At 38.2% G+C, this 15,571-nt stretch overlaps 1 protein-coding gene across 2 annotated transcripts in view; it reads right to left on the minus strand.

Moving 5' to 3' along the window:
* Positions 1–1,377: 1,377 nt before the first annotated feature.
* LOC146001725 (guanylate kinase) overlaps positions 1,378–15,571 on the minus strand; it is a 34,049-nt gene continuing 19,855 nt past the window's right edge. For both annotated transcript variants that reach the window (XM_083139415.1, XM_083139414.1), the window contains 3 exons: positions 15,063–15,286; positions 12,718–12,825; positions 1,378–7,491 (listed from right to left, as the gene is read on the minus strand). In XM_083139415.1, coding sequence (XP_082995541.1) covers positions 7,448–7,491; positions 12,718–12,825; positions 15,063–15,286 — 376 coding nt within the window. In that variant the 3' untranslated portion in view covers positions 1,378–7,447. The remainder of the gene's footprint in view (positions 7,492–12,717; positions 12,826–15,062; positions 15,287–15,571) is intronic.

A 15,571-nucleotide genomic window follows, 5' to 3' on the forward strand; every position in this document is an offset into this window, starting at 1 on the left:
TAATTTACTTCCCCTTTTCTGCCAGTTTTGACTAATTGCGAGGATGAGAATGCGTTGTGATATGATGAAATGGAGGAAGGGCCATCACAGAACATCCATGTCCAGGCCGGGATTCAAATTCGGAGCACCTGGTGTCGTAGTGCTGGAGATGTCCCCATCGGCAAAGGTTTATTTGCAGCTACGATGTGCAAAACTGTAAATGTCCACAGTGGTATACACTACTTTATCCATCTAGGTTTGGCATGAATATTTTTGTCCTCTGTTTCATATTGACATTGTTGACCATTTTATTTATCAGAAAGTTTCCGACACAACAATTGACAGATAAACATCAGGTTCTAAGCCTAGTTTCAAGGACCTGATTGTTACACACATCATATGAAAAGTCATCTTCCTCAACTAAAAAAAAGGAATAATTTTGTTTAGTATTCCGTAAACGAAGAACAAGATCGTCTAGATATCAAGAATTATGTTTTCCTTTGGCAGAGGGTTGACCAACACCTCCTTTCCCTTGACACACACACACACACGATAATTTTGTTGTCCGGAAAAATATGACCGTCAACAACGTTAGCTTTTTGATTAAGGATTTTAATTCATGCAAAAAAGGTCATTATAACTAGTGCTCATGGATCATATTTGTCGTTAGTCCCCTCTTGAATTTCTTTGATTGGCTATAATTGTAATTTGGTTGTTTCCGTTAATTTTTTCTTAAATTTATTTTACTCGGGTTCACGAAATCGCATATTTTGACTGATAATTTACGAACAGAATTGAGAGGAAAAAAATTTGATGGGGACATTGCGCAAGAAAATCCCAATCAATTTTATCTATATTCGCCTTTCAGCGTGTTTCAATAGGTCTTTGACTTCTGCTCGCTCATCTTCCACACACAAAACTGTGTTACGTATCCTCTCCAACGGGGCTGAAGACTGCTACCTCAGATGTTTACATCAAGGATTAAGCTTCGGCAAAGTCAAGCTCTGCCCCCTCATGCTCCGGTCAAATCTTGTCTCCACCGGATCGTGACCGGACCACGAGCTGAGCGCAATCGGAACGACCATGACCAGAGAACCAGGTGTGGATGCTTCTATTTAAAAATCATCCAACAATATTTGACCCATTGTGAGGGGATGCTGATCTGAGTGTTACTTGAGCGTAGATGTGAATCAAGCTTAATACTCATGGATCCCACGGCACAAGGTTCAGTGAGAAAACCTTTGTGATGTCATCGTCGTCTGGCTGTTTTAATACAATACACAAAATATAAAACAGAAATGGGAAAAGGCTAAACTTTTGAAACAGTCTTTCTACTAACTCACATAAATAGTATTTAGATCTAAGCATACAATGCCTTTCTATGAAAAACAAAGAAACTACTTCAATATTTTTATTACATAAATTCAAAAACAAAACAAAAAAAGATCCGCATTTAGCAACATTTTTTTACACATTTTTCTGTTTAATAACTAAAAATAATCATGGATCATTCCATGTGTACAGCTCAATATTTTAATTCATTACAATTACCAATGATATACTCATGGTCACAGTAAAAAGGCACACAAAAATACTGATGTCTGACTGGATGTATACACTTACCATTCTACAAGGTGTTTTACAACGTCAATTGTAACTATAACAAAAATTCACAACAACATTTGTACAATGTTAGAAACTGTATTACAATCAGAAGTTCAAATTCTCTGATGAAAGTCAAAACTAATATTGCCCTAAATCTTACATTTAATTATCACTACTCATAGTTACTAGTATCTACTGAGCACATATATGTTGTCTATATACATATACAAAGCAGAACATTATTATAGTGAACTTTCTATGCCACACTAAAGAATTGTTTTGCATTTTGCCATGCTGACTGCATTAACAAGTTTGGGAGGAATATTTAATTTCTGAAATCTTATACAAATTGTTACTGAATGATAATTTCTTAACAAATTTTTACTTTCAATTTTGTATATCCAATCTAGTATGGTAAAAGCTGCTTTCAAAATCACATTTCATTAAGGACAATGAAAATTGTGATAAAAGTTCACGGAGATACAAAGGGGGAGCAATAGCTGTCTACATTCACCTCCTCTATGAAAGCAAACATTTACACAGGGTTCTAGAAGGCCACTTATACTATTTCTAAGAGCCCTTCCTTTGGCCCTAAATGCTATCATAACGATTATTAACTACACTTTCCTATTCTACGTTATTTACATAACATACAGTAAGAGCAAATACTAGTATGAACAGTTTACATCATTTGGAAGAAATGCTTGCCATTTGATAAAGCCTCCTGTAGTATATGTTGAAATCACAACTAAATTACCATTTCAGGTACTCACATTTTCCGCGAAGCTGTTTTAGTTTTAAGTAAGCCCTCCGTCCCTACAACAACCAAATAGCACACAAACCAACCTTCAAAATAGCTGACCAACTAAACAAACATAAACTATTCTTCCTCTCCCCCCTCAACAACACAGGTGTCTATGATGCTGAATGTGAGTGCAAGGCTCATTACATCGGCAGGCCCATCAGCGAGAGAATTCAGCAGCATCTATCAAATGCAAAAACAGCCCAATCCACCACCGGACTTGCAAAGCATATCAAATTCCACAACCATAAAATCAAAAAAGTACATGTCAAATAGAAAGCACACACTCTCATTGACACAAAAATCAAAGAAACACACGCCATCATGCACTACAACCATGAACTCAACATAAACAGTGGTCAGACGCACCACGCCTGGCTTCCCTTACTGCAGCAATTAACACCAGTGAACAGCAGACGATACATATGCAGACATACAGGCGACAACAGCAGACCTAGCAGGGATTTAGGAAGAAACAGCAGAAACGCGCCAAGCAAGGACACAACGAATTCCGAGGATGGTGGCTACCGAAATTAATAGAAAATTACTTAGAACAGCTTCGCGGAAAACGTAAGTAAATGAATTATCTATTACTGCGTCTCTCATTCTCATAGTCTAAATAAATTACCATAATTGGTCATGTCATCTTATGAACATTAGATTATGATTCTGAAATGACATAATTTTCATTTTTTTGTCTTCATGCTCCACAAATGCATCTATTTCTACATTTGCAACACTGAAGATGTACATGCATCACATCAAAATGTTCAGAGATTAGAAGTGCAAATCTAATTCATTTCCTTGTTTACATCACAGTTATTTATTGAAGGGAAACAATATTTCATTGATGTTTTTTATGGTACACTTTAATTTTCTATTATTTTTCAATATATAATTATATAAATAAGAGAAAGTTTTCGTCAACACCTGTTAAGTGTGTGTGTGTGTGTTTTTTTGTAGTTAAATTCGTGCTTGAGAAAGAATAATAAAATCCTAATTTCTTTCAGAGGTGTTGATGCATAATATGGACAATAGAAAAATAGAGTTTATCTGCTTTTGCTATTAATTACACCATCAATATCTATTTTAATATTCAGATTGTCAGATTTAAAAAAAAAATTAAAGCTGAGGTTTGCCTAACTGTCAAACACGAAAGGGATGGTTTCATCCATCCTTCAACGGTTTGCTACGTAACACTACACACGCAGGTGCTGTACCCCAGTAGATATTTTGAGAAGCAACAATAATCTGTAGAATGCACTGTTAATTGGACATATCCATTGTCTAGTGTTTTTTTATTCGTTTCGTTTCGAGAGAGCACCTGTTCTTTAGTCAGGTGAATAGGTGTCGGTGGTGGGGATTGAACCTACAATACACTTGTGATTTTGACAAATCTGGCTTAGACGTACGACCAACATTGAAGCAGAAGCACCAAGCTAATGCACCCAAGATTACAGCAACTGTTTTCTGTTGTAGACTTGCTATTTGAACACTTATACATGATACGGAAACAAAAACTGTTACCATCTACGATAAAAATGCCAATTAACATTTTAGTATCAACTATAATTAATTCTAAAGTAAAACAAAAATGCCACAAGAATATCACAACTCAGAGGATGGTACAGTTCTGTCAGTCACCTATCATCAGTTTCCTTACACCGAAAATGAGTAGTGTATGTCTCGAAATGCCATGAGAAATATGAAAATTAGTCACAGGAAGGATGAAGGTTTTAAAAAAGAATACTTATTACATCCAGATATACAGTGGCAACTAAAGCACAATTTTACCATTACTCATACACTGGTTAAAAAAATTAGGGGAGTTGGCCGAGACTTAATACATAATCCAGCCAAAGTGTGCAACTGTGGGCACAGCAGCATCAGGAGTGATGCCATGAGGCACGACTCTCAAAGTGATACATCGAAAAACGAACAAGTCACACTGGCACCTTAGTAATGCGATACTGACGATGAGAGTGCATGTGGGTTTGAGTAGTGGAGAATTCAATATGAACAATGCCACCACAGTACAATTTACAAGAATCCATCACATTGAGAGCTTTTGGAAGGATGGAAGCAGGACAGATGCAATGGCAGGTAGCAGAAGCCCTTCATGTGTCTTGAAGTGTTCTTTCTTGAATGTGCCATCCATGGGCAACGACAAACTGCAACTGACCTGCAACATGAGCTTCTCACGGCAACAGCCCTCAGGGTATCAACCATTTGTCATTTCTAACTGGCTGAGGAAAGGTGCCCTCTATGCATGAAGTCCAATGGTTTCTGTCACTTTGACTGCACAACATTGCCAAAGCCGTAGGAACTGGACCACAAAACCCCGTGATTGGCGGCATGCCGAGTGGAGTCAAGTTCAGTTCTCTTTTCCAATGAGTCACACTTTAGTCTGCATTCAGACAATACTGTACATGCATGCTGACCTGGAGGGAGCATGGAACACATTATTGGGCCCATTCCGAAAGTCGCACGAGTTTAACGTGTTAAACGAGTTATGGTAACTGGCCATTCTATAAGTGCTTCTGTGAGTTTCATTACGCTGTTCCAAAAGTCGCTTTCCATGCATCTCGTGCAACAATGAGATTCACTAAACGCACGGGCCAGGAGGCTGGTTTGTTACGTGAAAATCGTCTGCTGCCTGCAGACAATGCATGTGCACGAGGCTTTAAACTGCACTAGTTCGGAAATTGTATTATAATTTTAACAGAGAGCGATATGAAGCAACATGCACAAGATGAGTGTGCCTCAACTACTCTTACAATGTGATTAAAATGAGTAACAGTGTCCGCAGTAGAGTTTATTTCTGCCAGAAGGACATGCCTTCTGTTGGACGCCATGTGGAGCTGCACCTTCTTTCGTCTGCAGTGTCCCATAAGTCTGTAAAATAACTGGTTTCACCAGGTTCACGAGCCCAGTTAGTTTCGCTCGTTTTGTTATGACTTTTGGAACGCACCCATTGTCCAGCTAATGTGTATGAGGTATCCCAGTGCCCGCCGTAGACACCTCCATGTCACCCAGAGCGGTACCTGGACAGCCCAGAGGTATTGAGACCGAGTTCCTCAGGCCTCATGTTCAGCCTCTGGCTACAGATATTGTCAAGTCGTTCATTTTTATGGACGGTAATGCCCACTCCCACCAAGTGCGGATGGCGAATGACATGCTTCAGGATGAGGACACCGAGAGGATGTATTGGCCCACATGTTCCCCAATAGAGTATGTCTGGAACATCCTGGGAAGATGAATATCAGCTAGGCAGGGACCTTCTGCAACTCTTCAACAGCTGGGAATGACTGTGCTGGAAAAGTGTTCAAGGTTCCCCAAAGAACGTATAATCTTATTGATTCCATGCCAAACAGGTGTGCATCAGTGTTAGCAGCTCATGGAGACCACACACCTTACTAGGGGTCTGTTTCTGTTGTAAACATCACTGTTTTTATCAACTTTATTTGGCCGTGGTATACTCATCTGTAATGTGTCGTATCATGTGTCATTTGCGTAAACACCCTCTTAGGCTCTGCCGTAGCATAATTGTTCATAACGTAACTGTACTTGTGAGGAAATGCCCAACATATGCAAATAAATCACTGTTGCACCACTTTCTGGGTAATTGTTGTAGTTTCTGGCTTGCTCCCCTAATTTTTTTTGGACCAGTGTATTTTACATACACAGGACAAAAGAATAGTTCCTGTAAAAAATCACAAAATTCATTGCAGGTTTTAATAAAATTCAACCCTCTTATTATTTGGCTTAATAAAATAAATTATACAAACAAAAAATGCAACACTATTTATAAATCTAAAAACAAAGCTAGTGCAGGACTGTATCATCAGGGTGGCCACTCTACAACCATGATAAAATTCAAGTATAATTCCCAGTTTTCGAGACGAACTTTCCAAAACTTAAAGGGAGCCCGGAGCCAATAATTCGTGCATAATTCCCGGCGAGTAGCCACCCTGATGATTCATATAACGTTTCTTTACATCTAAAAATTTATAAATTACATGAATTATAGGTGGTGATCAGTGATGTAATGTCTACATTCGTTGTCTGTAAATAATATGTAGTTTACATAATTTATTAAAGCAATGTAAACTGCACTAAAAAATAGTAGTACAAGTTGTTTTAAAGTAAAAAAGCCATAATTCAATCGTGTAGGTTCGTATTAAGCTGAAAATAATTCTATTTACATGAAAACCTTGGCATTCTCTTTCAAGCATCACTGGGAAAAAGACAAAAATAAAGGTCTTAGTCATTAGACAAAAGTCCTATCATATCACTGGTTGTGATAAACTATGTAGTAATACAAGAATATGATGCTTGTTATACTGGTACATTTTTAATTTTGAACCCATGTAACGAGGCAAAAATCCTCATTGAAATACATTTAAAAGTAGAGAACAATTTATTTTGAAAAATATATAAAGATTATTTTCCAAAGCCGATTAACAGGACAATGAAAAAAATAATAGGACTGCAAAGAAAAGCAGAAAAAAAAGTAGTTTTACAATATTGCAATCATTCATAATCATTATATTCCCTGTATACATATATACAGGACAAAATAACAGACTTAAGACAAATACTATGTATCTCTTGCATGACTAAAATACATAGTCACAGAATTATGGCTATGGGTATTGTTTACAAAGAATCAGGGTTATGAAAACATTGGTCCACAAACTTCAGGAGACATTTTCATTTGAATTGTGTGGCTTTGAAGGAAGATCGCACAGAGGTTCATGGAATCAACTTTACGTACATATACTGAGGTGATAGGAAATAGAAAGAATATATATTTCGTGAAAACACGAAAGACAAATCAGGTACCTTTCTTTAGCTTTCCTCGTTGGCTGCCCACATTAAAACATGATACAACATCAACTTTGTTTTCCGATCCTTATAATTTAACAAATATGAACAACACTTATAACAGTGAGACAATTCCATTGTTATCAACAGTTACGTATGGAGCAGCTGCCTCCACTGTTGGATCAACATGACCCACTTTGCGATCTAACGCACACCGTACAGGCTTCATGGTTTCTATTCTTTTACCAATACTGGCTGTATTTTGTCCTTTCCATCCGCTGAAAAAAAAACATAATATTAACAATAAAAGGTATATTTTTACTCACAGTACATCACTAACATGACATTAGTCACCATTTCATAAATTTTCAAAGATCTAACATGTAGTTGTCGTAGAGAGGTGAGGTCTTTCTCTAAGACTGGCATTTTACAGGACATGAAATTTATACATTTTTCCTCCCAATAATGAAAACCAAAAAAATAAATAAGAAAATTCAAATTTTACACAAAAATTGATTTCCAGCAGCTCACTGTGGGTACCACAATAAACTAAATGAATGAAAGAATTAATAATCATGTGAAGTCACATTGAAAATTGTTATATACTTCTTGGGGAGAAAAACAATGGTAGTGTATCTACATCACTGCACAGCCTGAAAAGGTCCCATCCAAAAATGCTTACAGACATGAGAGGCTACTGTATGCTCTTGTTTAAAATACTAATACTGTTTTGTTTTGCAATTTGAGTATTTCAAATCTTGATATGTACATATAGTAATAAAAAAGACAGAGGTGATATATCATCTTTGTTTTAGAGAAATGGAATGTTAAATGTAGTCACAGTGTTGACTGCTTAATTGACAGGCATCTGAAGTCCTACCGGCCAAAGAATGAACTTCAGGAACTCCAGACTTTTCGCATACAGTTGTGAATTTCAAGGGGAGTGAAGTGGTGTTGCTGCATGTCTGAATTTTGTCCAGTCGTACACGACACCTTTTGCTGTCGACACGCACCCTTCGCACCCTTCGCACGCAACGTGGCGGCAAGCATTCGGCATCGTCGTGCTTGGCCTTGTTGAATGGTGCCAGTTTCAAAAATGACTTGAAATGTAAAATTAGGAAATGCAGAATACCATGAGAATTTCCCTTCACCATGGCAACTGGACCAGGCCGATTGGTTCAGCGGTTCGTGACCCTCCCTGGCTTTCCAAGGAAAAAGACAAAAATAGAATTTTGATATTTATTGCTACTCATCCTTTTCATATTCTACATATTCAAGGTTACCACACATTTTGGCCTGACTTTCATGCTATTTTAAAATAAATTATGATATCATTCTGTGGTCCTTTTAACATGCTAATAACTAAATTTTAAGTATAATGTACTTGTTACTCAAGAGAATTAAGTTTATTCAACATGTTCAAAAAGAAAACCAGAAATAAACTATAAAAACATTTTTATGTAGAATATCTCTCATCAGAAAGTTGGTTCAGGAAGAGTTGAATTTATGTTTATTCTCAAATCCTAGCGAAGTACTACGAGTATCTGACTTTCCGTGACTTCTTTAGATTTTCCAGGTCAGTTGGAACTCTCATATTGTTAAATCTCTTCTTCTAGTTTGACTCCAAATGTAGTGATAATTTCAAATGTTCATAATTTTCTGAGCATTTTCCAACCTGAAAAATTCTCGATTATCGTGAAATTGGATCTGGAATTAATTTCTTTCCCATCTGTATTCCGTCCTGCATTCATCAAATGAGGAGAATAAATGTGTGAAGAATTTTTTGTGATATGGGATAAAACAGGTAATCTGGATAAATTTACTGAACCAATGGATGGGGAGGGGGGTTGGACCCATTGAACCTCCCCTCCTTAAATATGCTCATGAAACTGGGGCATTTGTTCAAATTGGCACAATCGTTAGCACAAACTCTTTATGTGGGAATTACTTTCACTGACGATTTCCCGAAAATGTGAATTTCGATCAAAATGGTGGTAATACAGGGAGGTTATTTCAGTCGTTTACCGCGAGACCGTCGGCCGCTCAACGGTGCCTTCATGCAACAGGTCCCGGCAAATTGAGTTACAGGAAGTCCATAACAGAAACAGCTTGTTTTGTAATGTTTCCACTTCTTAACAATTCCAATTGAAATATGCATGTACCTCGTCGCAAGGATGTTGGAAAAGATGTCCTCCCAAATACAAATATTTCTGGCACCTTATTTCTGACATCTAATCTTAGATTACACATCAGTACTTTATCCTCAGTTGTCGCGAAAGCGCCAGCAGCTTATCGGGGGTCAGGGGAGTTGTCAGTCGTGAGAGGGTGCATCCTGTCGGCATTGATGCCAACCGTAGGGACATGTCCCTATGCATAGGGACTTTTCACTATATTTCACCCTCGTAGGGATGTAGGGACAGATTTGCCAAATGAGGGAAAACGTAGGGACTTTTTTCAATCTTGGAAAATAACATTTTATTGTGCAAAGCTTACTCGCCAGTCAGTTGCACTTTCTTCGTGCTCGGTTTGGAAGGAATGGATTAGTTTATGTGGATACTTTAGCGAGGAGGAGAAAAAAGAACTAACTGACAAATCTCCATCAGAATTTTGGAACATGTTATCAGTTACCAAGAACTTTCATGGCAAGTTCTTTTTTTAAAACATTTCCACTCGCGCGAAAATAGTGCTAACATTGCCACATTCTAACGCGGGAACGGAAATAATATTTTCAATGTTAAGTGATACAAAAACAAAAAAGGGAAATAAAATGGGACCAGAATTGTTCAAGACTGCAGGAAATACAGCTTCACCAACCAACATATATCTCTTCACAGCAGCAGCATGTATGACTAAAAATAACATAATCAACAGTAAACGACTCAACGTTATTCATTAGGGGTGTGCGAGATCCCGAAAAGTTGGGACCGGGGTCGGGAAAAAAAAATTGTCCCGATCCCAACTTCGGGAAATGACTTCCCGACTTTTCAGGATCCCAAGCAGTCGGGAAATACCGAATGGTCACTTTAAAAAGTCGTTCATTTTCGACGTTTTCTGCATTGTAAGTTCCTGGAACTTATCGGAAATTGTAAATTTTTATTCTAGAAATGCAAAAACAATCACTTAAAGTGAAAATGATGTGTAGAATTCGAGATTTCCAGAGCTTCGGGAAATTTCGAATATTTCCCGACCCAAAAATTTCCCAACTTGGCCGGGAAATTGCAAATTTTTCCCATCCCAACCCAAAAAATTCTGTCCCGCACACCCCTATTATTCATTAAGGCAAGAATTTACAATACCGGACCATTCTGTAATTTCTAACATGTTGGGGTGAGGTGAAAAAATTGTTCATTAACGTGTAGAAGTTGTAAAATAAGGTTTTCAATTCTTGCAATGATTCTCCGTATACAAGTATGGTAGCCATATTTGTTGATATGAACAATTGACGTTCGCAATTAGTTCCGCTGTCTACAGCGTTGCCACACTGTTGATATCATACTTGGAGAGCATGGATCATGCAAGGATGGCAGAAGAACAGTAAAAAAGTTGTTAATGTTGTACAGATTTTTAGGTGAAGTGTGCAGGAAGATTGCCGTGGGCTAATTAATAAACTTATGGATTTCGGTATATTGCCCAAAGAAGGTGCTTACATGTGACAGTGACAATCATGATGTAGAAGAACATATGGAATGTGGACTGATTTGATTACAGTTAAGTTTGGCAACAGTGCATCGATCATAAAATTGCAGGATACAAATATGGCATCTTCGATGATGAATGTTTGTCGTTAAAGTGATACGAAAATAAGATTTTTTTATCGGTTCGTAATCACAATTAGCGCAAAACCATTAACGGATAGCCCCACTGACTATTCTCAGTAAGGTTAGGTTAGGCAAGGCAAACATAATTAAAATTTGGGGTCGAAAAACCATGCATGGGTAGCCCCACAAACCACTGACGGATAGCCCCACGAACTCTTCACGGTAAGGTTAGGTTAGGATAGGCAAACATAGTTAAAATTTGGCGTCGTAGTAATATCAGGAATGCATATTTCGTTTTTTAAGTATTGGAAACACAAAATCTTCCGGTAAATAATGAGCAATCATGCCGATCGTGGACCACTCAATTTCACTTATTTTGCAATTTCTACACGTGACCCCCAAATTTTAACTTCAAATTCGTGATTAGGAGGCCTCAATTAGTGAGTGTGCGAAATATTACAAAAATCGGGGAGGGGTCCTGTATTGTAAATTCACTCCTTCATTAATTGTGGTAGCACCGAGCAGAAAGATTTGGTAAGTAAATGTGTATATTTTATCTTCTGTTTTGCATGCTCACGAGGTGGTGGTTTTTTTAGTCGCTTTACTTGGCGTAGGGACATTTGGTCAGTTGTAGGGAGATTTTGACTACGTCTGTAGGGACATTGCCGGAAAATGGTTAGCAACACTGTCAGCTACAGTACGCGGTATGAGTACACGTGTTGTTTATACTGTTATTGAGTTGGTGTGCTAGTGCTTTATTATGTGTTAATTGTTATTCATTCATTAGTTATTCTGCTAAACAAATACAGTCTTGAACAAAGAGTTTTTATATACGATAATTACGTGAAAACAAACTCTTGCAGAAAAGTGGTCAGGCAATTACGAGAGACAGGATCTCTTGAACCTAAGAAACGTGTTGTATTGCTGTTGAAGGAGGTCAACATCTCTTATAACACAGGAGGTTAATGATCATCATTATTATTACTTTTAAATATCATTTTACGCTTTCGGTTTGCTTTATGCGCCGGGATGCTGCCTTCCCTTTCTGTCAACTGAGGATAAAGTAGCGATGTCTAATGTAAGATTAGATGTCAGAAATATTTGTATTTGGGAGGACACCTTTTCCAGCATCCTTGCGACAAGGTACATGCTTATTTCAATTGTAACTAATTGTGAAAAGTGGAAACATTACAAAACAAGCTGTTTCTGTTATGGACTTCCTGTAACGCAATTTGCCGGGACCTGTTGCATGAAGGTGCCGTTGAGCGGCCGATGGTCTCGCGGTAAACGACTGAAATAACCTCCCTGTAGTTTTGAATCGTTAGTGCACCTATATGTATAAACTGCAATACTAATGCAGTATAACCAGTGGCGTGCCCAGGATTATCGGAAGTTATGGTTACATATACCTTTTTTGTAGTCTGCCCTCATTTGGTGTTCTTTCTTTTTAGAAATACTTGGCCAAAGAAGGGGGCTATGACACCCACCAACACCCCCCTCCTTGTGCACACTGTGCATTGGAAGAAGAAAAATGAAATAAGTTCATATTCAATGCCTATTATAATGTATTTTATTATTTTTGGGTGCCTTTCTTATTTTATAGCACCTTTTTAAATTTCTATTTTAATCATTTTTGGTGCCATTTTGCCTGCCCATTTGAGAAGTTTTTAGTGCCTACAAATCCACACCCTACTTTTAACTATAAACTGTAAAATTCCTTCAAACGAATAATAAAAACAACAGTACCTGATATTTGCTTCTCTATTTCTGGAAGTAGGAATTCTTCAAGCTGTGTATATGCATTATCCAAGTTGTCATTCACAATGATCATGTCAAAATTACCAGGAACATTACCTAGTGTGTGTAAAGATACAAGAGAAGAAAACGTTAATTCTGAAGAACTGGAATTTGAGAACAATTAGGAGCCCACAAACATAATATTTTCAATAATGACAGCTCTACGAGCCAAAATGCACAAATATACAGTACTCTCAGAATTTATGTACAGGTGGTGGACATTGAAACTGAAACACCAGTGATTATAGAATACGCCGCTGGAGGGCTTGCCTGCGCCACCTGTTGGTCATGCACAGCATAGCGGGCATTTGAGATGTAGGTGTGTGCCTGCTAGTCACATTGGCACTGTAGTAGCTGGACTGCATGTCGAATATTCGGTTTCGCAGAGTAGAATGGGGGACATATCAGAGTTCAAGTTCAAAAGAGGGAAAATTGTTGGTGTTCTGCTCGCCAGTGCATCAGAAACTGAGACTGCAAATATTTGTAGGGTACCAAGGGTCATGTCAGCATACCAGAATGAAGGACGAACCACATCCAGGAGAAGAAACTGTCGGGGGAAGCAGAAGCTGTCTGACAGGGACGTCAGGGTATTGAAGAGGATTTTTTCCAAAAAGCATGAAACCACAGCTGTAAAGTCACCACAGAATTGAACACACACTTGACAGAACTGTTTCTACCAAAACCATCCACTGAGAACTTCATCCATGGTAGGGTTGCTGTACTGGAACTCTTGGGTCACTGGCACCAATCCCAAAAAGCAGGTTGACTGGTGCCAGCAGCGCAAATCATAGATGTCAAATGACCTGAAATGTGTTGTTCTCGGATGAGTCCACCTTCACTGTTTTCTGACATCTGGTGTGTTCTCGGATGAGTCCACCTTTACTGTTTTCCGACATCTGGAAGAGTTTACATGTGGAGAATCCCATCTGAAGTATACAAATCAGATTGCTTAGCGCTCAGAGTGAAACATGGGGATGGAAACGTGATGGTGTGAGGTGCAATATTGTGGCAGTCTTTGAAACCACTGATCATTCTAGGGGGACATGTCACTAAGGACTATAGGGCCAGTTTGGAGGACCATGTGCACCCTATGGTACAAATATGGTTCCTGGATGGTGGTGCAGTAACACTGCTAAACAGGTAACAAGAGTGGTTCGATGAGCATGAATGTGAGGTTCAAAATCTGCCATGGCCCATCCAGTCGCTGGAGCTGAACATTATTAAGCCCTTATGCGATCTCTTGGAGGATTGCGTGTGGTGACGTTTCCCTCCACCAACAACATGTTGTGAAATCATTGGTGTGCTTCAGCAGGAATGGCTACAAATCCTTCTCACCACTGTGCAGGACCTCCATCAGTCCTTTCCCAGACGTGCTGCTGCTGTACTAGCCACCAATGGTGACCCAACAACATAGTAATAAAGATTAGTGTCTGAGTTCCATGTGTTTTAGTTTCAATGTCCACCACCTGCAGGTGGTACTATTTAAATTCATAAAACCTTGCGAGATATTATCCAGGCTACACACCTGTAACCTAGTGGAGAAATTTCTCCCGAACTCCCATTAAATATATTTAGATTTGAGAACAAAAACCCTTGTGTAACTAGAAAATAATCTTAACATTTTCATAGGTTCAGGTCACAAATATGTGTTTTATCTCCCCTTCTAATTGATTGGCTTCATTTATTTTACTTCACTTTTCTGCCACTTTTGACTAATCGCAATGAGGGATAATATGATGAAATTCATGAAGGACACCTATGCCAAGGTCTGCATTCAAACCCGGAACCCCTGGCATTATGGCATGCCACTCCACAACAGACATCGGTCTTCTTCTCTATAAATTGGGTGCATTACTTATAAATGACTTCTATGCTTACACATAAATGATTTAGCTCACCTTCTGAGAGCTTCAGATGATTGTGTCACACAGATTATTAATGTTAGTTGAAACATATCCAGTAAAAGCATACAATTACATCTGTGACTTTTATGAGGTACAATAAGGGACCACTAACATTAATAAGCTATGAGTGACACAATGATTTAAAGCCAGTGGCAAACTGATCTGTAGATTAAATAGCAATAATATTTGATAATAGAATTATTTCATATTACTTATGTGTTACTTGATTCATTGAAAACTTGAAAAAAACTATATATGTGTGTAGCCCTAAACGCAATGAACTGCTTGCTAGCTGCTAAAAACTACTATTATTATTACATAGTACAAACGGGGTTTCCAATAAGTGCTCAATATCTAATGTACTTTATATGAGTAATTTTATTCACTCACCATAGTCCAATTCTTCATTAGCCCTTGCTAATCTCTTCTTCATTGTCTCTTCAGTTTCAGTTCCCCGTGCTTTCAATCTTTTCTCCAATTCGACTAATGAAGGTGGCTTCACAAACACATACAAGGGATTCAAGTCAGTTGTTTTTATATTTTGCACACCCTGTACATCAATGTCTAAAATGCATATTTTTCCAGATTCCTGTACAACCTCCACAGCCTTTTTGCTAGAATAGAGAAACATGCTGGGTAACAGTCATCCATACTTCAACGAGATGATTTTGAATGCTAAAAATACCTAATTCTTTGTTGTTCGCATATACAGGAGAGAAAATTAACAAAAACAAAGGGGAAATTGGAATAAAATGGGTAGAACTAATAAAAAAGCATGTGGAGAGCAAGTTGGTTAAGTTTCCAGAGCCACCTTCAGTTTTCTGCACAAAAATGGAAGATTTCAACTTACCAGATCAGTTCAAGGAGAAAGGGAAGGTCAGTGCCACCAGGAGGAGGAG

The sequence above is a fragment of the Lepisma saccharinum genome, chromosome 17 (assembly GCF_977018435.1).
Source record: "Lepisma saccharinum chromosome 17, izLepSacc3.1, whole genome shotgun sequence".
In the NCBI taxonomy this organism is placed as follows: Eukaryota; Metazoa; Arthropoda; class Insecta; order Zygentoma; family Lepismatidae; genus Lepisma; species Lepisma saccharinum.